The sequence below is a fragment of the Callithrix jacchus genome, chromosome 1 (assembly GCF_049354715.1).
Source record: "Callithrix jacchus isolate 240 chromosome 1, calJac240_pri, whole genome shotgun sequence".
Classification (NCBI taxonomy): domain Eukaryota; kingdom Metazoa; phylum Chordata; class Mammalia; order Primates; family Cebidae; genus Callithrix; species Callithrix jacchus.
Window position 1 is genome coordinate 213,352,850 of NC_133502.1, and position 20,535 is coordinate 213,373,384.

At 45.7% G+C, this 20,535-nt stretch overlaps 1 protein-coding gene and 2 long non-coding RNA genes across 16 annotated transcripts in view; 1 reads left to right on the forward strand and 2 right to left on the reverse strand.

Moving 5' to 3' along the window:
* The window catches only part of LOC100399449 (cadherin EGF LAG seven-pass G-type receptor 1), a 40,584-nt gene extending 24,470 nt beyond the window's left edge, over positions 1 to 16,114 (reverse strand). For 9 of the 14 annotated variants that reach the window (XR_013524135.1, XR_013524134.1, XR_013524136.1 and 6 more), the window contains exons 1-5: positions 15,823 to 16,114; positions 13,611 to 13,721; positions 11,998 to 12,199; positions 10,173 to 10,300; positions 8,162 to 8,272 (exon numbers count right to left, since the gene is read on the reverse strand). Coding sequence is in view for 9 of the 14 variants with exons in the window: in XM_078343418.1 (XP_078199544.1) it covers positions 8,162 to 8,272; positions 10,173 to 10,188 (127 nt within the window). In the remaining 5 variants the exon portion in view is untranslated. Of the gene's footprint in view, positions 1 to 8,161; positions 8,273 to 10,172; positions 10,301 to 11,997; positions 12,200 to 13,610; positions 13,722 to 14,353 lie in introns of those variants that run through there. The other 5 variants (XM_078343368.1, XM_078343374.1, XM_078343378.1 and 2 more) reach the window with 5 other exon arrangements.
* LOC144578410 (uncharacterized) lies at positions 3,534 to 4,345 on the reverse strand. The gene is made up of 2 exons (XR_013524147.1): positions 4,176 to 4,345; positions 3,534 to 3,714 (listed from the first exon to the last, which is right to left on the reverse strand). It is a non-coding gene; the product is annotated as an uncharacterized LOC144578410 (long non-coding RNA).
* A 90-nt stretch (positions 16,115 to 16,204) lies between the features above and the next one.
* LOC118150502 (uncharacterized) lies at positions 16,205 to 19,493 on the forward strand. The gene is made up of 3 exons (XR_013524140.1): positions 16,205 to 17,039; positions 18,409 to 18,558; positions 19,171 to 19,493. It is a non-coding gene; the product is annotated as an uncharacterized LOC118150502 (long non-coding RNA).
* Positions 19,494 to 20,535: the final 1,042 nt, after the last annotated feature.

Sequence of the window (20,535 nt, forward strand, 5' to 3'; positions counted from 1 at the left end):
ATTTAATCCTTAATTGCCTGCATGAAAAAACAAAACCCAGCATCGCAACTGGCCTGATGCTGCTACTTTAAAATAAGGCAGCCAACGGCAGTGTCAGAATCTTAGTTCCCCTAAGGACGGGCTGGGCAATTTGAACCAACTCTCCCTTGAAAACACCTACAAAAATGAGGCAGAATATAAAAGAACATCTGTTTGAAGGCACTGGACTGGTGCAAGGCAAAACAGAGTTTCAGCGTCACGACCAAGGATAAGACAGAATCTGCGAAAGAGAGGTGGGTGTTTGTTTCCTCACACAGTCAGCCGGTTCCAGAAGACACAGTGGAGGCTGAGTGTGCAGTCGGGTCATGGCTGCCAGGTACCTGAAGCCCTTGCCCTCCTTGGCACTCTTCAGCCCTGTCAGCAGGTGGTGCCACGCCCCATTCATCACCCCTGACCTGGAGAGTCTCAGGATGCCTCAAAGCTTTCTTGATTCATGGGGCTGGACCGGGCACAGTGGCTCATGCCTGTAATCCAAACACTTCGGGAGGCTGAAGCGGGCGGATCACGAGGTCAAGGGATCGAGATCAGCCTGACCAACATGGTGAAACCCCGTCTCTACTAAAAATATAAAGATTAGCTGGACGTGGTGGCAGGCACTTGTAGTCCCAAGCTACTTGGAATCCGAGGCAGGAGAATCGCTTGAACCTGGGAAGTGGAGGTTGCAGTGAGCCAAGATCACGCCACTACACTCTAGCCTGGTGAGTGAGACTCAATCTTTAAAAACAACAACAGCAGCAGCTAGGGTTCATGGACTGTCAAGGGGTTGTTCCTCGGCTTTTGCTTGGGACCCTGAGGGGTTTACACTAACAGTAAAAACGAAAAAGATCCACCCTGTAGGACTGGAAGCCCAGCTTTGAAACACCACAGTCTGTGACTGCACCGAAGCCTGTGGCCGCACTGAAGCCTGTGGCTGCATCAAAGTGCTCCGGTATGGCAACTGCTCCTACCTAGTGGCTGCCAGCACAAAACACAGAAGATAATGACATCCCCATTCCAGTTTTTCTTTTTTCTCTTTTGTTTGAGATGGAGTTTTGCTCTTGTTGCCCAGGCTAGAGTGCAGTGGTACAATCTCAGCTCACTGTAAACTCTGCCTCCCGGGTTCAAGGGATTCTCCTGCCTCAGCCTCCCAAGTAGCTGGGATTACAGTCACCCACCATGCCTGACCCACCATGCCTGCCTGGCTAATTTTTTGCATTTTTAATAATGATGGGGTTTCTCCGCATTGGCCAGGCTGGCCTCGAACTCCCGACCTTGGGTGATCTATCCGCCCTTGGCCTTCCAAAGTGCAGGGATTACAGGCATGAATCACCACACCTGGCCCTCACTCTAGTTTCAAATGCTCTCTAGTTTTTCAATACAATGTGAGAACTCAGTAAAAAATAGCCAAGGCTATGAGGACACAAGGTAGTATGCTTGAAAACCAACAGAAGCAAGGAAGAGTGGCACTGATGTCTTAAATACAACATCAAAAGCACAGTTGAAGATCAGTCAGGGCCACCTAGTGAGACCTGGAAAAGGAGGAAAGGGAAAAAGCAAGAAAATAAAAAAATTGAGCATCAGCTGAATTTAAACCTTTGGCACAGCAAAAGATACAATCAAGAAAGGGGAAGACAGCCGCAGAATGGGAGAAAAGATTTATAAATCTTATGTCTAATAACCGATATATCCAGAAGAACTCTTACAACTCAATATTAAAAGACATCCAACTTAAAAATGGGAAAAGAACATGAAGAAACATTTCTCCAAAGATAATATTTTAATGTCCAATAAGCACATTATAAAGCGTTCAACATCGTCAGTCACTAGGAAAATGCAAATTAATCCAAAACGCGATGTCTCTTTCCACCCACTAGAATAACTACAACCAAGCAGACGCATAACACCAAGTGCTGGAGAGGACGTGGAGACCAGAGCCCTCATACACTGCCAGTGGGAATGTAAAATGGTACAGCCACTTTTTTGGAAGATAGTATGACAGTTTCTCAAAATGTTAAAAATAAAATCACCTTCTCTAGCAGAACTGCAAGGGGCTCGGGACAAAAATAATAATAAAATAAAATAAAGTCAAATTTCCTTAAAGTCAGCAACTTTACTTCTAGGTATCTAACCAGGAACAATGAAAATGTATGTTCACGCAAAGACTTGTGGGTGAATGTTCACAACACCACTCAGAAGAACCAAAAAGTGGAGACAAGCCAAATGCCCATCAACTGACGAAGGAATTCAAATGTGGGGAATGCAACGGAATACTATTCAGCAATCAAAAATGAGTTCTGAGGCATGCTACCACAGTGATCAACCTCAGCAACGCAAGGCTTCGGGAAAGAAACCAGATGCAAAAGAACACACGTCACATGATTTCGTTTATATGAAAGGTCCAGAACAGCCTAATACAGGGATAGAAAGCAGCTTACTGGTTGACTAGGGCTGGGAATGAGACCGAAAAGTGACTCTGATGGGCACGAGTTTCTTTCTGGGATGATGAAATGTCCTTAAGCTAGATTTTGGTGATTGTTACATAATTCTGTAAATATACTAAAAATCATTGAATTGGACTAACTGCAGTGGCTCACACCCGTAATCCCAACACTTTGGGAGGCCACGGCAAGAAGATCACTTGGGCCCAGGAGTTCAAGAACAGCCTGGGAAACATAAAGAGACTCCATCTCTACAAATAATTTAAATACTGAAAGTGAAAGGATGGAAAATATATTCCCCACAAATAGTAACCAAGAGAGAGCTTGGGTTGTTATACTAATATCAGACAAAATAAACTTTATGTCAAAAAAAATTGCAAAAGATAAGGATATTAAATTAATAGAAGGGCCAATTCACCAAGAAAACATGATAATCATAAACATATGTCATAAACTTCCCAGCCCTAAAATGCATCAAGGAAACTGACAACATTTAAGGAAGAAATACAGTTCTACAAAAAGAGTTGGAGACCTTAATATTCCACTTTTTTTTTTTTTTGAGACAGAGTCTCACTCTGTTGCCCAGGCTGGAGTGTAATGGTGTGATCTTGGCTCACTGCAACCTCTGCCTCCCAGGTTCAAGTGATTCTCCTGCCTCAGCCTCCCAAGTAGCTGGGATTACAGGTGCCTGCCACCATGCCTGGCTGTTTTTTTTATTTTTACTAAAGATAGGGTTTCGCCTTGTTGGCCAGGCTGGTCTCGACCTCCCGACCTCAGGTGATCTGCCCACCTTGGCCTCCCAAAGTGCTAGGATTACAGGCATGAGCCAACACACCCAGCCCTCATATGCCACTTTTAACAATGAGTAGAAAACTAGACTGAAGATCATTAAGAAAATAAACGAAACACCATCAACCGATTGGACCTAGCAGACATACACAGGACACTGCACCCAACAGCAGAAGAACACACATTTTTCTCAAGTGCACATGGAACATTCTCAAGGATGGACAATATATTAGCCCAGAAGAGAAGGATTAATCAACTTTAAAGACAGAAAGTATACAAAGCATCATATCTAGTCACATTAAATTAATTAACAGGAGAACTTTTAAAAAATCACAAATTTTTCCATTGTTTGAAAAATTACATTAGATGTGGTAACTCACACCTGTAATCCCAGCACTTTGGGAAGTCCAGGTGGGTGGATCACCTGAGGTTGAGAGTCCGAGACCAGTCTGGCCAACCTGGTGAAACCCTGTTTGTAATAAAAATATAAAAATTAGCCGGGCATGCTGGCGGGCACCTGTAATCACAGCTACTTGGGAGGCTAAAGCATGAAAGTCACTTGAACCTGCAAGTCAGAGGGAGGCTGCAGTGAGCAGAGATTGCACCACTGCCATCCAGCCTGGGAGACAGAGCGAGACCCTGTCTCAATAGAAAAAAAGAAAAGAAAAACTAAACCACATACTCTTAACTAGCCAATGTATCAAAAAAGAAATCACGAGAAAAGTCAGAAATTATCTTGAGATAAAAGAAATATAAAACATAACATACCAAAAACTTACAGATTCGAGCAAACGCAGTGCTAAGAAGGTAATTACACACATACCGTTTTAGCCCATTCAGGCTGCTGTAACTAAATGTCATAAACTGGGTGAGTTATAAACAATAGACAGTATTAGAGTTCTGGAGGCTGGGAATTTCACATCAACTCACCAAAAAAATTTGGTGTCTGGTGAGGGTTCATCAATAGATGTCTTGTTGCCTCGGCTGGGAGCAGTCGCTCGCGCCTGTGTTCCCAGCACCTTGGGAGGCTGAGATGGGTGGATCACCTGAGATCAGGAGTTGGAGACCAGCCTGACCAATATGGTGAAACCCTGTCTCTACTAAAAATAGAACAATTAGCTGGGCATGGTGGCAGGCACCTGTAGTCCCAACTACTCGGGAGGCTGAGACGGGAGAACCGCTTGAACTCAGAAGGCAGAGGTTGCAGTGAGCAAAGATCGTGCCACTGCACTCCAGCCTGGGCAAGAGGGAGCCTTCATGTCAAAATTAAAATAAATAGAAATTTAGCTGTCTTGTTGTGGTCTCATATGGAGAATGAAACAAGGAAACTACTGAAGTCTCTATTTAAAGGGCACTAACATCACTAATCAAGGAAATGCAAATGAAAACCGCAGTGAGATACAACCTTACTCCTGCAAGAACTGCCACCATTAAAAAGCTGAAAACCAACTCAGCTTGAATGTGAAGAGGGAACTTTTACACGACTGGTGGGAATGTAAATTAGCACAACCAGTATGGAAAACAGCATGGAGAGTCCTTAAAGAAGTAAAAGCAGAACTACCATTTCATCCAGCAATCCCACTACTGGGTATCTACCCAAAGGAAAAGAAGTAGTCACATGAAAAAAGACACAAAGACACGTGCAAATGCATGTTTACAGCATAATCTGCACCTGCAAAGATATGGAACCAACCTAAGTGCCCATCGACTGCTGAGTGCATACAGGAACTGTGGTGCACACACACCATGGGCTACTCCTCAGACATCAAAAGGGATGAAATCATGTCTCTTGCAGCAATTTGGAGGGAGCTGGAGGCCACTCTTCTAAGTGAAGTAACTCAGAAATGGAAAACCAAAAGATCGTATGTTCTGTCACTTTACTTGATGCCACTAAATTGTGTGTTATCTTTTACATAAATAAGGAGAGAAAACAAGTCTCAATGGAGGCATACCAATGTTTCATGGGCACACAGATATGGTATACTCAGAGAAACAACACAAAGCAATATATTGATGTTTTTAATCAGCTAGCTAAGCTTGTAATTTATGTTAGAACATCCATTTAATTTGTTCTCTTTTAGCTGCTGCAACGCTTTCTTAAAAGCATTAGATTTGCTCTTCTATCATATGCTGGGACATGAACCCAGGTAAAGATAGAAGGCTGAGGCCTCATTCAGCATGGGCCTCTATTACTTTTCTGGGTGTTAAGATCATAAAAACACCATCAAAATTATAAGTGAAAGTGCACTGACTGAATTTTTTAAATAATGAGACACAAAAAAGTTACATTTCCGCTGAAACAAATGTTTTATAATTGCTGTAATCTTTCTGAGAGACACGGTCATGCTATGTTGCCCAGGCTGAAGTGAGAGAGTGGCGACTCACCGGCACCATGTTTCACACTACAGCCTTGAATTCCTGGGCTCAAGGAATCTTCCTGCCTCAACTTCTGGAGTATTTGGGACTACGGTTGTGCACCACTGCACCTGGCTTTTGGGATTTTCCCACAGTTGAAAAACAGCCAAACCCTAGACAAATCTTAGTAAGTCAAGTATTACTGTTTTTTTTTTTTTTCTTACCAACTCTATCACTGATACACCTTTTACTTTTATATCCCTATGTCCTATTTGTCTGTAGTATTCTATGTGTCTCAATCTAGTTAATGATCTTATATCACTCTTATATGTCCTTCCAAAATTTGGGGGGGGAGGTTTAACTATTTTATAACTCTTATATAGTTTAAGTCACATTTGTTTACTGAATTATTATTTTTTTTTGAGATGGGGTCTCACTCTGTACCCCAGGCTGGAGTGCAATGGCTTAATCTCGGCTGACTGCAACCTCCGCCTCCTGGGTTAAAGCTATCCTCCGGCCTCAGCTCTTGAATAGCTGGGATTACAGGTGTGTGCCACCACGCCCGGCTCTTATTTGAATTTTTAGTAGAAATGGGGTTTCACCATGTTGACCCGGCTGGTCTCAAACTCCTAACTTCAGGTGATTTGCCTACCTCGGCCTCCCAAAGTGCTGGGATTACAGGCATGAGTCACTGTGCCCAGCCTACTGAATTTTTGATACTGAAACTTATTTGTGCATGAGAGCCCTCTTTTGATAAATGTCTTTGTTATTTCTATCACTTCACTAACATTTACCCCAATTGAGATAGATGATCAACTGATGAACCACCCGACTAGTACTGTGTGCACAATATTGTTAATCGAAGTAAATGTAGGTACTCTTTTACCAAATCAAGGTGGAAAGCTACAGAAAAAGAAAAAAGAAAACAAAACTTACCCTGACCCTTTCCATCCATTAGTGACATAAACACAGAAAGGTAACCAAATGGACCAAATGAAGGAGCCAGACAATCAGACCAAAATGATATAAACACATTTTTCAGAAACGCACCAAAGGCACCCAGGTTGAGAAACCTGGGTATTCACGTGCAGAGGACTGAAGTGAGACCCTTACGTTGCACAAGAACACAAACATCAACACAAAACCAACTCAGCGCCTAAGTTTAATCCTGAAACTTAACAAGCTCTCAGGAAAATACATAGGGTGAGTGTCTATTTTGGGAAAACTTGAATCTGTGTACACCAGCTGCAGACAGGAAAAATTAGGAAGAATATACCCATAAATAATACAACATTTTCGCCATCTCGCTCGCTTTATTTCCCAATGGGAAACAAAAATCCCTGCTAACAAAAGCAAATATAAACAGGTTAGACAAAGGAACTTTAAAATTTATAAACAAGGAGAAAACGGTGAACCCAAAAAAAAGGCACCCTACAGATTTGGATAAAATTATAGAAAATCATGTATCTGAAAAGAACTGTTTTCTAACATATGCAAGACACTAAAGGCACTGAGTGAGCATAATGATAAAATAACGAAAACCTCTATTTACCCAAACAACCTGCCACTGGCATAAAAACAGAAAGGCTACCCAACGGACAGAATGAGGGAGTCCCACATGCCACCCAAATGAATGTACACTGAACACATTTTTCAACACAACACAAATAGACACAATGGGAAAAGAATAAATGATTTTGAGCAAACTGGATAACCACAAGAAAAACACTGAAATAGGACAAAAATCGATGTAAATTACATGAAAGACCTAAACTCAATCTTGAAACCATTTCCTTCCCTCAGGAAACAACAGGTAAGCACATAGTTTAGAAAACTAATCTATGCACACAAGTTGCAAAATGTGAAATATAAAAAGAAAAAGAAAATTAGAAGGAAAAAAACATAGCCAATGCCATGGATTGGCAATCTTTTTCACTGTTTTTAACTGCACACGGAAGTCACCACTAATATGTAAACAGGTGGAACTACGGAAAACATCAGATCTTATGCTGTGAAAAGAAAACAGTGAACAGAAGAGAAGGTGCCTCACAGACTGAAAGAAAACTATGGAAAATTCTGTCTTTGAAAGGGGTCGTTATAAAATCTGTGAAAGACACTGACACTACCATGTGGGGGAAACAAAAACAAACACCCAAGCTAAGTCTGGGCAAAGGACCTGAACAGACGTGTCTGCGAAGCAGATGGGAAACTGACTCACAGGTAAAAGAAAAGTCTCTCAAAAGCGCTAATCCTCACAAGAATGTCAAGGAAACCTGCACTGAGATGCCGCTTCCATCCACATCGAATGAATGCTACCTAAAACAGAAAGAAAACTTTAAAAGGAAACAACTAGTACAGACTTTCAGAAGGGGAAACTCTTCTCATACACTATTGGTGGGAATGTCAGTGTCTACACACACTACGAAAAACAGCTGGAAGTGCCTCCAACGAAGTAAATGCCCATTTCATCCAGCCATCATTCCATTCCTACGTGGAAGAGATACCTGCCTTACCCTCCGTACTGCAGGACTCACGATAGCCAAGATAGGAAATACACCTACCTGTTCTTCCATTGTGAAGGGATGAAGAAACTGCAATATACATCCAGAGCAGAATATTCTTTAATCGTAGAAATGGGTGAAATCTCGTCACTTGCGGCCACGTGGAAAAACCTGAGGAACATTATGTTAAATGAAATAAGCCAGGCAGAGAAAGGCATATACTGCATGATCTCATGCACGTGGAATCTGAAACAACTTGACCTCACAGAAGCACGAAGTTCAATAGTGGTTACCAGAGGCTGTGGGGAAGGGGCGCCTAGGCAGGGATTGGTGCTGGGTACAAAGTTACACTTAGAAAACAGATCAGTCCTGCCCTTCTCTTCTATAGCAGGGTGACCAGGGTTAATATTGTAGTGAATTTTCCAAAGAGCTGGGAAGGATTATGAGTATCATCTCCACAGACAAATAATACCTAGAGGACTTCACAGATGCTAAATATTGTGATTCGATCAATATGCTAGGTGTACGCATATCAAAATGGCCCCTGTATCTTATAGTTATATACATATGCTCTAGCGGAATCGCTTTATAAAAAAAAAAAAATACCAATGACGCTAAAATTTACATGGAACCATGAAACACCCTGAATTTCAAAGCAACACTGAAAACACAAAGTACATGGAATGCATCACTGTCCTCCATTTGAAATTATATTGAGAAGCCAGTTATCTAAACAATAGATGACTGGCACTAACCGAGAAACCCAACAGACAGAATGAGGGAGCTCGATCACAAACCCAAATTCCTAGGTGGTGTACACGTTTTGTAAAAGAACACCGACAGACACAATGAAGAGGGGGGAATCTGTTTAGTCAATGGATTTGAAAACTGGATATCCCTACGTAAGTAGAATAGGACCCCAACTGTGTAAAAAGACCAAGGATTAACTCAAAATGAATTAGAGACTGATCAACAAAAGTCGAAAGCATCAAACTCTTCCAATGAGAAGACACATGGTGTGGGTATGTTTAGGTCAATGTGGATCTGTGCTCACAGTGTGCCAAAACAAAATAAAAAATACAGGGGGAAAATCTCATAGGCGATGGGATAGTTTGGTCATGATTCTGTTTTTCCTCATCAGTCACCTACATCAAAGGACAACAAGAACACAGACACACGTGGGACTACATCATACGTTAGAGTTTGTGCCCAAGCAGATTTCTAAAAAATCCGCCGGGCGTGGTGGCTCAAGCCTCTAATCCCAGCACTTTGGGAGGCCGAGGCGGGTGGATCACGAGGTCAAGAGATCGAGACCATCCTGGTCAACATGGTGAAACCGCGTCTCTACTAAAAATACAAAAAATTAGCTGGGCATGGTGGCGCGTGCCTGTAATCCCAGCTACTCGGGAGGCTGAGGCAGGAGAATTGCCTGAACCCAGGAGGCGGAGGTTGCAGTGAGCCAAGATCGCGCCATAGCACTCCAGCCTGGGTAACGAGAGCGAAACTCCGTCTCAAAAACAAAAAATTATCCTGAAGTTTACAAGAAAGGTTTCGGCAAACCTACATATGATGAAAGGTTGTCTTCAAAATGTCTAAGCAACAAACGCTACTTACTAGCAAAAACACAAAAGAGAAACTAATAACTAAGCAAACTGGGACCAAATAACCTAAACAGACATTTCTGCAAAGAAGACGTAACGTTGAAAACGAGTTTTAAAAACTTAGAAAATATCGCAAATCACGAGAAAGATGTAAATCAAAGCAACACACATGATCTCACTATAATTCATACCGGTGTTATCAAGGCAATCAAATACATTAAAAGAGACGCAAATGCTGCTGTCAATTTCCACAGAGGAACTCATTTCTTCAGAATGTTAATCAGCATTCATACTACAGACACCAGTGGGAGCTTCCTCCAAAAGTTTAACCTACAACTACCACTTCATCTAACAAGTCTTCTACTAAGTATACTTTCAGGATGAAAGAAATCAGTCCATGCAAGAGGCATCTGTCATCCTATGTGGACTGCAGCACTATTCACAATTGCCAAGACAAAGAATAGACTTACCTGCCCATCCACACATGAAGGGATACCTGGTGTATGTGCACAAATAGAATCGTCTTCAGCTAGAAAACTGGAATGAAATGTCATCATTTGGAGCCACGCTGTTGAACTTGGAGGACATCATGTATGACCTAAGACAGGCAGAAAAAGAACAACTAATGTAGAATCCAAAATAAAAGGCTTTATTGCATAGGTCTACAAAGCACAATAGTAGTTACTAAAGGTTGGAGGGAAGAAGGGGCACCAGCAGAGGTCAGAAATAGGCACAAAGTTACCCTTAGATGAGAGGAATGAATCGTTCCTCACTGGTCCACAGCCAAGTGACCAGAGGTTAACACAACATCACACCCTTTTCACAAAATCTGGGAGATTCCAAATGTTTCTACCACAAACAAATTCACAACTGTTTCTGATAAGAGAGGCTCTAAATATCCTGATTTGATCATTCCTCTGTGTCTGCATTAATCAAAATGCCCCACTGTAACTCCCCACATTGTATACCTTCACCACATGACCAACCTTTTAAAAACTATGTCAATATGCAATGCTAAAATTCATGTGGTCCATAAAACACACTGAATTTCCAAAGCAATCCTGAGAAATCCAAACTACCTCGGTTGTGTCACACTTCCTGATGTTAAATTTCATTGAAAAGCTAGGGACCCCATTCCACACAGAGCAGTGGAACAGATTAGAGGGCCCAGACTGAAACCCTCACCCCTAACACCATCTGATCTTCAACAAAATCCACAAAAATAAGCTTTGGAGAAAGGACTCCCTCCTTTCAATAGATGGCGCTGGCATAAATGACTAGCCAGCTGCAGAAGAAAAACAGTGGGCCCCGCGTCTCACGGTGTACAGACACAAACTCAAGATGAATGAAAGATGTAAATGCAAGACCTCAAACCATGAAAAGCCTGCAAGAGAACCTAGAAACGCCCTTCCTGACAGAGGATTTGGCACAGCGTGGATGTGTCTCAGTCTCCAAAGGCAAGTGTAACTAAAACAATTATTGCCCAGTGGCACCAAATACACAAAGAGCTGCTGCACAGAAGAAATGACCAACAGAGTGAACAGACGGCCTGCACAATGGGAGAAAATGTTCCCACGCGTGCATCTGATGAAGGCTAATATCCCGGATCCACCTTAAAGATGTTAAGCAAATAAACCAGGAAAACAAAAACTCAATGAAGAAAGGGCAAGGGGCATGAAAACACGTGCCTCAAAAGAAGGCTTACAGCAACCAACAGACATGACAACACTTCTCTGCCTCAGTCAGCATCAGAAAGAGGCAAAGCAAAAGGCCCACGAGATAGTATTTCACACTGGCCAGAATGACGATTAGGACACAGTCCCCAAGAACGAATGCAGGCGAGGCAGAGGACAGGGACGCTGCTCTGCTGCTGGTGCAAATGCAAACCAGTTCAGACACCATGGAAAGCAACGTGGGGATTTCTCAAATGACTTTCTCCACATCACTAATACTCACAAAAACGTCCATGGAAACCATGCTAAGATTCCGTCTCCTTCCACTCGCTATGAATACTACCAAAAACAAAACACAAATTTTGGAAGGCGTCAGCCAGTGTAGACTTACAGAAAGGTGACCTCTTCAACACTATTGGTGGAGACCTGAACTAGTATACACACACTGAGAAACAGCAAGAGGTTCCTGAAAAACTTCACGGTACAACTACCATGTCAGCTGGCAGCCCCACCACTGGTTCCACATTTAAAGCAGTTGAAATCCCTGGGCTGAAGAGAGCTATCTGCCTTCCATGGGTACTGAAGCACTTGTAACTGTGGCCAAAGTACAGAACCAACCTACCTGTCCACCCGCAGCTGCAGGCATGAAGAAACTGCTGTACAGATACACCATGGAGTATGTTCCAGCCATGAAGCTCTGGGAATCCTGCCATCTGCAGCCACATGAAGAAACCTGTAGAACATCAGGTCCAACGAATGAGCCTGGTAGAGAAAGTCCCATTCCACATGATCCTAGGCATGCAGACTGAAAACATCTTCAACTCCTAGGAGCAGAAAGTTCAATAGGGGTTACTAGAGGTTGCTGGGAAAATGGAGAGGGTCTGGGAAGGAATCAGTAATGGGTAAAAACTTTCCTCAGATGACAGCAATCAATTCTGGTCTTCTATTCCACAGCAGGGTGACTGGCCTTAACACAAATGTATATGTCTCAAAGTAGCTAGAAGAAAATATTCTGAATGTTGCTACCACACAAAAATATCATAACTATACCAGGTGAAGAGACGCTAAATAACCCAATTTGATCATTACTCAGAATACACATGTAATAAAATCTTCCCTGTACCCTCTCATTATATACATTTATATATGGGAAATGGTGTCTTAAGATATATAAAGAAAACAATGCCAAAATTTATATGGAAATGTGAAACACCCTGAATTTCCACAGTTACCCTGAGAAACACAAACCATGTGGCATGTATCACATTCCCTGAGTTCTAATTAAATGAAAATCCCTAACCAACCCATATGCTACTGGTAAACACAGAGAAACACAGACCAGTGAGCAAAATGAGGGCGTTTAATAATAAACGGAAATTTATATAGAGTGAATACATTTTTCAAAACACTACCAAACTGACACAATGGGGAAGGTTTTCAAAACTAGGTATCCATATGCAAAAGAATAGTACAGGACTCTCATGGTATGAAATACACAATAATCAACTGAAAAGGATTAAAGATTATACACAAAACTTGCAACCATAAAGCTCCTATAAAGACAACCTCGGTGTGCAGATATTTATTGCAACTTGGATGTATGCTCACGATTTGCAAAAACAAAAATACAAGGAAAAGAAAATCGTGGACAATGGACTGCTTTGGTAGTAATTGAGTTTTTTCTTCATTAGTAACCAACAGCACAGCTAACCAAGAAATCATACACATGTGGGGCCACGTCACACTGAGGAGTTTGTGTCTAACAAACAATGAACAAAATGAAAAAGCATACTAAAAACCGTAAGAAACGTTTGGGCAAACATTCAGTTGGATAAGGGGTTATTTTTGAAAAGGTACAAGCCAGTAACACTACCGGCTGGCAAAAAAAAAAAAAAAAAAGGAGAAAAATAACCAAACCAAATAACCTGAAGAGATATTTGTGCAGACAAGAAACTGATGCAACATTTGCAAAAATGTGGTTACCGTTACTATGCACGAGAAAAATGAAGATCAAAACCACACTCAGATCTTATCTCACTCCAACTAGAATGAACATTACAAACAGATTAAAATATTTAAAAAGACAACTTCTAGTTTGAATTTCCACAAAGGGAACTGTTTGTGGAAACGTATATTAGTATTAACGCTATAAACAGTTGGGGGTCCTACAAAGAATAGAAAGGAAAAATAGCATACCAGCTAGCATTCCCACTACTGGGTATACACTCAACCAACCTGTCCATCCACAGATAAAGTGATCTAGACACTCTCATATGCATACACTAGGGAATATTCTTCGGCCACCAAAACGATGAAACAGTGTCATGTGGAGCAACCCAGATGAACCTGGAAAACATTATGTTAAACATAATGAGCTGGGCCAAGAAAGGCAAACACTGAATCTTAAGATGTCTGTCTTAAAGAGGTAGAAAGCGCAGTATTGGCTACCAGGGTCTGTCTGGAAGATAGAGGGGGAGTAGGGATTGGTTATGGAAGCAAAGTTATCTTAACCTTAAAGGAATCAAACTGAGTGTTCTCCTCCTCAGCCTGGTGACCAGAGTTAACAATATTATATTTTTCAAAAGAACAAGAAAGGAGAATTTTATGTGTTCTCGCCACAGAAAAATAATACCTTATGAGGGAACAGAGATCCTAAGTACCCTGATTTGATCATTACCCAATCTATACGTGTGAAAATGTACCCCTAATTATGCACCTTTATGTTGTGAAAAAAAGTTAACAGAAATAAATACATATTGCTAAAAATCATAGGGAACCATAAAGGCAATTCATATCTAAAGGAATCCTGAGAAATTCAATCAAAGTGAGGACCCATAATCCTGGATATTAAATCACACTGCCAAGCCGCAGTCATGCAGCACATATATGGTACCTGGATAAAATCAATACCTAGAATTGTGGATAAAAATGGGGAGGCCAAAATAAGATCAACGCAAATATGGACACAGTCAACTCACTCTGATAAAGACCACCGCAGTGTGGCAGGCAGAGTCTGCTCAATGAATACCTTTGAGAAAAATGTTATCTGAATGCAGAAGAGAGAAACAGGACCCTGATTTTACATGATATATGAAAATCAACCCCCTCCAGCAAAAAACAAACAAACCAAAAAAACCCCCAAAGACCAGAACAAAAGACCATATAGCACAAAATGTTTTAACTAAAACACAGGTTGAGCATATATTCTGGGTCACGTGACTCTGCTCACCTTTGCAAAGAGAGAAAGAAACAAACACCCTGGAAGGAAAACCTCCTTGACAATTAAATGCTTTGTCACTGAGAAGTATTTTCTTATATGGGTGACCAGAATTACATGCACAAAGCGCAAAAATAAACATGGACTACATCAACCTGAAAAGTTTCTGCACGGCAAAGAAACTACCTTCCAAATTAAAAAAGCGTCCTATAGATTAGGCAAAAATTTCAGGTAATCATGTAATTCATGAGTTGTCATCTAAGGTGTACACAAAAAACACTACAAAGTAGCAAAAGAATCTAATATTTCGCAAAGGACCTGAACAGACAATTCTGCGACAGAAAATCGAACAACAGGTAAAAGGTCCTCAAAATTAACTATCCAACAGTTAATTAACTGTGTGTGGTTTAATTGAAACCCACACATAGATAATCTCACACTTATTGAATATCCCTAGAAAGTTTTTTAAAAACAGGAGAGGCCAGGCTCGGTGGCTTACGCCAGTAATCCCAGAACTTTTGGGAGTCCGAGGCAGCAGATCACCTGAGGTCAAGAGTTTGAGACCAGCCTGATCAATATGGAGAAACCCCGTCTTTACTACTGATACAAAAATCAGCCTGGCGTGGCGGCGGGCCCCTGTAGTCCCAGCTACTCAGGAGGCTGAGACAGGAAAATTGCTTGAACCCGGGAGCGCAGGTTGCAGGGAGGCCAGATGGCACCACTGCACTCCCGCCGGGGCAGAACGAGATTGTCTCCAAAGTAAAAAGTAAAAAAAAAAAAGGGAACACGGGTATGGTTTTGGAGAGAAGGGAACTCATACACTGTAAATGAGAATCAGAATAGACACCTCGGAAAACAGCGAACTACCTGGAGACTCCTCAAAGAATTCACACTACAAATGTCACCTGTTCTGTGTTCTAGCGAGGTCTCTCTCTAAAGGTCCCGAAACATCATATAACCCTGGACCTCAGCTCAGAGGGCCTGGGGCTCGGAGGGTCCCAGGTCCCGCGCTTCACCGGCCTCTGGGCCAGGTGCTCCTACAGGCTGGACGCGGGTCGCACACCGTTCCCGGCCAGGGTGCGCACGCCGGGCGGCCAGGACCCCACAACCACCGCCACGCAGACTACTGGGGCCCAGATGCCCACAAGGAGTCAGGGCCCAAAAGCGAGCGGTGGGGAAGGAGCAGGGAGGCCCGGAGGGTTCCGGGGGGGTCCATGCCCCGCCACTTACCGCGGAAGCGTCCCTCCTGCTCCTCCATCACAGGGAAGCCACCACGGCTTCTCCGAAGCTCGCCGCTTCTGGACGCCGCCACTTCTGTTCGCTGGGACGCGGCCTCCGCTTTTGCCGGCTGGGACCGCGCGGTCGCTTCTGCTCGCTGGGACGTCGACTGCGCTTCTGCCCACTAGGACTACGCCCCAGACTCTGGCCGCCGCTTTCGCTCGCTCCGACCACATCGCCGCCGCTTCAGTTCGCTTCAACGACGCCGCGGCTTCTGCCCGGGCCCCGCGGAAAGCGCCGTCTCGGCTTCCGTAGAGGCGCGCACGCCGGCAGCGTCCCTAGTGACTGGCTGAAGCACCACCCCTTCTTAAAGGGGCCGCGGCTCGGACTGCACAGAAGCAGCTTCGCGTTGCGGCCCAGGCTGAGCCTCTGCCCAGCCCCAGCGGCGGACGAAAGGCCCCCCAGTCTCTCCTCCCGGCTCTAGGGCCCTAGAGATCACAGGAGTGGAGCCCTGTGACCCCAGCCCCGAGATCGGCTCCCTTTGCCTGGGGAGCTCCCAGGACCTGCCCCTGCCCTCCTCTGGACCTCAGCTTCACGATCCGCAAAGGAAGCGGCCCGGCCAGAGCTGGGGTCTGCTTTCTGGAACTTGGCTGGTGCAGTCCCTGTTACGACTGGAGATGGCACCTGTACCCCACCCCATGTTGAGAGCCTGCCGCCCTCAGTCTCAAGCCCAGGATGCGAAGCTGAAGGAAGCCTCCAGGCCCTGGGCTGGCCCCTGTGAGCTGGCCTGAAGCCTGATGAGCTCAGTGAAGCCCAGCACAGGCCCCGGCTCTTGGACCCACTTGGCTGACCCCGTGTTTGCTGCATCTAGGCTCTACCAGGACAGGGTGTGGAATACGAGTGCCCTTGCGATGCCATCAAAGCTGATCCCTCGGCCTCAGCTGCTGTGGCTGTGTGCAGGGCGCTGTGCTGTTCTCCAGCCCCACTAAGCTGCTTGTTGGTAAGAGCCCGCAGCTGCAGCAGCTGACCATCCAGCAGTGTCTGGCAGGCCCGTGTCATGCGTGCCTAAGTGCTTATATGGATGGCTTTCCAGTAGCTGGGTGTGCCTGTGGGCTGGGGAGAAGGGGGTGTGGTACCCGGACTTCGGGAGATAGTTGCTGTTTACCTGTGGATGTGAGGTTGTGTGGTGAAGCACTACAGTGTCAAAAAGTTCTCAAGGTGCAGAGGGGGTAAGTACCCTGTGGGTCCTGAGGCAGGGGCGGGTCAGTTGTGTGCAACAGGAACCTCCCCCATGTGTCTGTCCATCCTGCATGTCTCCAGCCCCTTCTGAGCTTAGCTTGGAGTTGGCCTCAAGGCGGAACCCTCCTTCCTGCAGCCCCTCCCATCCTTGACTGCAGCCTGGGCCTGGGTGTCGAGCTGCACTTCAGGTTAGAGCCACCAGGGGGTGTGTGGCACCGGCCCTGCAAGAGGGCCCTGCCAGGGGTTGCGAATTGAGCAGGGTCCCAGGATGCCCTGCAGTCACGGGAGTGGCTTACAACCTAGTGTCCCAAGGTCCGGGTTTGAGATCTGGTTGTCTGGTCTCCTGGATGCTGCCTCTTGTCTCCCTGGTATGATCTGGTCCTGATGGGAATGCTGAGTGGGCAGGGGTCCCAGCCTGTCCCCTCCCTTCCCTATCCCTTAGGCTGGACTTAGAGCCCCGCTGCCCACCCAGCCCAAGTAGGAAAGGTTTTGCTGGTCTGACATATCCTGGCTGGGCCTTGCTGCCTGTCCAGGGCTCTGTACCCGGTTGTGGGTATGGTTGGGATGACACGATGCAAAGAATAAAGGCCCCTAGGGGTAGTCTGTCTGCTTCCAAGCTCAGGACACACCTGCACATCGCAGGTGGAGGCTCGCATCACACCCATACCTGTTCACATGTGCCCAAGTGCACAGAAAGACTTTCTCATGGGCAGCCTGGCTTGACCGGGGGCTGAGCCTTTGCTGTTGACAGCCCCATAGCCCCTCTTTCTTGCCTGCCATGTGTGGTGGCTCAAGCCTGTAATCCCAGCACTTTGGGAGGCTGATACGGGAGGATCTCTTGAGCCCAGGAGGTCAAGGCTGCAGTGAGCCATGATCGCGCCACTGCACTCCAGCCTGGGTGACGGAGCGAGATCCTGTCTCAAGAAAAAAGCAAGGCAGTTTAGAGCTGATGACGGCTCTGAGGAAATAAAACAGGTCACTGCGATGGAGTCACGTGGGGGGGGATAGGGGAGGCCTCTCTGAGATGTGAAGGGTGTCAAGGGTCCTGCCCACGGAGCCCTGTGCTGGAACACTTGCGGCAGGGAACAGTGCAAAATCCCTGAGGCTCCTGGGCTTAGGTATGAGCTGGGGGGAGGGGCTTTATGCTATGGGCTGTGCCTGTGCCTGCCTCGTTCCCAACTGGATGGAGTGTGTTGGGGGTCCCCACGTCCCTAGGCCTTGTCTGTGCTGTGTGTGTGCCTGGCTGTCCCCAGCAGAGGCCTGTGGTGGGTGGGGTGGCCGTCCTGCCTGTGCATGTCACTGAGGGTGCATCTCCAAGTGCCTGCTGGCATGTGTTTTCTGTCACTTTTCTTTCACCAGAACCCCTAGACAGGCCTTGCCGGAATCCTGCGGTGACAGAACAAGGAGTCTCATTCCATTCCTCCTGAAAAAAAGAAAAAATAACTGCTGGGAATTTCTGAGCAAGTGGGAACAGGGAGGTGGTGGCGGGAGCTGCCTTTGCCTTAAAAGGTGTGACGGAGCCAGGGACTTAGCTCACCTGGGGATGGCCAAGGGGTGTGGAGCGGTGGGTGGCTGGCCACCACCTTGTGGGCTCGCCGCAAAGTGCTCTCTAGAGAGCCTGGATCTTCACTGATGGCCTTGCTGGTGAGGGCTGTGCTGCTCCACCTCTATCCCCTGCCCAGAGGGCTCAGTCCCATGCAGCTGGCAGCCCACCCTCCTCCAGGTGAGAATGCAGCTACTTGCTGGAGCTTCTGGCGGTCCCCCTGCCCTGTCTCCTGGCCAGTTCCCAGGAGCCCAAAGTCCCCTTCCCTTTTCTTTTTTTTCTGAAGCAGAGTCTCTGTTGCTCAGGCTGGAATGTGCAGTGGCACAATCTTGGGGCTCGCTGCAACCTCTGCCTCCTGGGTTCAAGTGATTCTCCTGCCTCAGCTTCTCATGTAGCTGAGATTACAGGCTCCCACCACCACATCCAGCTAATTTCTGTATTTTTAGTAGAGACAGGGTTTTGCCATATTGGCCAGGCTGGTCTTGAACTCCTGACCTCAGGTGATCTACCCATCTTGGCCTCCCAAAGTGCTGGGATTATAGGCGAGAACCACTGCGCCTGTCCTCCTTCCCTTTCAGGAGCAGTCTCAGGAGCCCAGGCCAGGTCACCGATAGGAGAGAGGCCTGGTGCAAACCTCACAGGAGGCAGGAAATTACTGTAGCCCTCCCTATCGTCGAGCCTACCCTCCGACACCCCCAGTGGATTCCTGGAACCGGATAGTACCGAACCTCTGTGGATTAGGCTTTTTCTCTCTGATCACCAAGAGCACTATGAAGTGACTCACGGGTGGGAACGCCTACTGTGCGGAGACACTGGACAGAGGAATGAGTCACGTTGCTGCGCGATTTCGTCACCCTACTCAGAATGGCATGCTATGTAACATTATTAATTATTTCTGAAATTTTCTGTTTAATATTTTTGGGCTGTGGCTAGCTGCTGGAAACTGTGATCAAGGAAAGTGAAATCACAGGGGATCGCTGCTGTAACTCCACAGGCCGGAGAGTGAGGGAGAAAGGGAGCATCCAGGAACCATCCAGAGTCCAACCTCCCCAGCCACTCATCCACAATCGGCAACACTCACACCACAAGGCTGTGCGCAGGACCACAGTTAGCAGTAACTGTGAGCATCTTGCTCTGTATCGGGCACTGAGCATTTTACATAGAGAAAAAGCCTTCAGGCTCACTCCTTGAGGCAGGTTCTGTTATGATCCCATGTCACAGTAAGAAACCGGGGCTTGTGGATGAGTAAGTTTCCCAGGTCACAGTGTGTGATTGGTGGAGTTCAATGTGAGCCGAGGCGTCTCTTCACCCTCACGCTAGGCTGCCAGGGATTGGTAAAGTGGATGCTGGCTTAAGGGAGAAGGAGAGGACTCATTTGTTGAACACCTACTATGTGCCAGGGTTTGTACTAGACTTTCAGGGTTACCTTATTTTTATTTTTTGAGACAGGGTCTCATTCTGTCACCTAGGGCAGGAGTGTGCAGTGGTGCGATCACGACTCACTGCAGCCTTGACCTCCCAGGCTCAAGTGATTCTCCCACCTCAGCCTCCCGAGTGGCTGGGACTACAGGCGTGCGCCACCATGCCTGGCTAATTTTTGCATGTTTTGTAGAGACTGGGTCTTGTTATGTTGCACAGGCTGGTCTCAAACTCTTGGTCTTTGTTTTTCTTTTTCTTTTTGAGATGAAGTCTTGATCTTGTTGCCTGGGGTGGAGTGCAGTGACACAATCTCGGCTCAATGCCACCTCTGCCTCCCGGGTTCAAGCGATTCTCCTGCCTCAGCCTCCCGAGCAGTTGGGACTACAGGCATGCACCACTACATCCAGCTAATTTTTGTATTTTTACTAGAGATGGGTTTCACCATATTGGCCAGGCTGGTCTCGAACTTCTACCTCGTGATCCACCCACCTCAGCCTCCCAACGTGCTGGGATTACAGGCACGA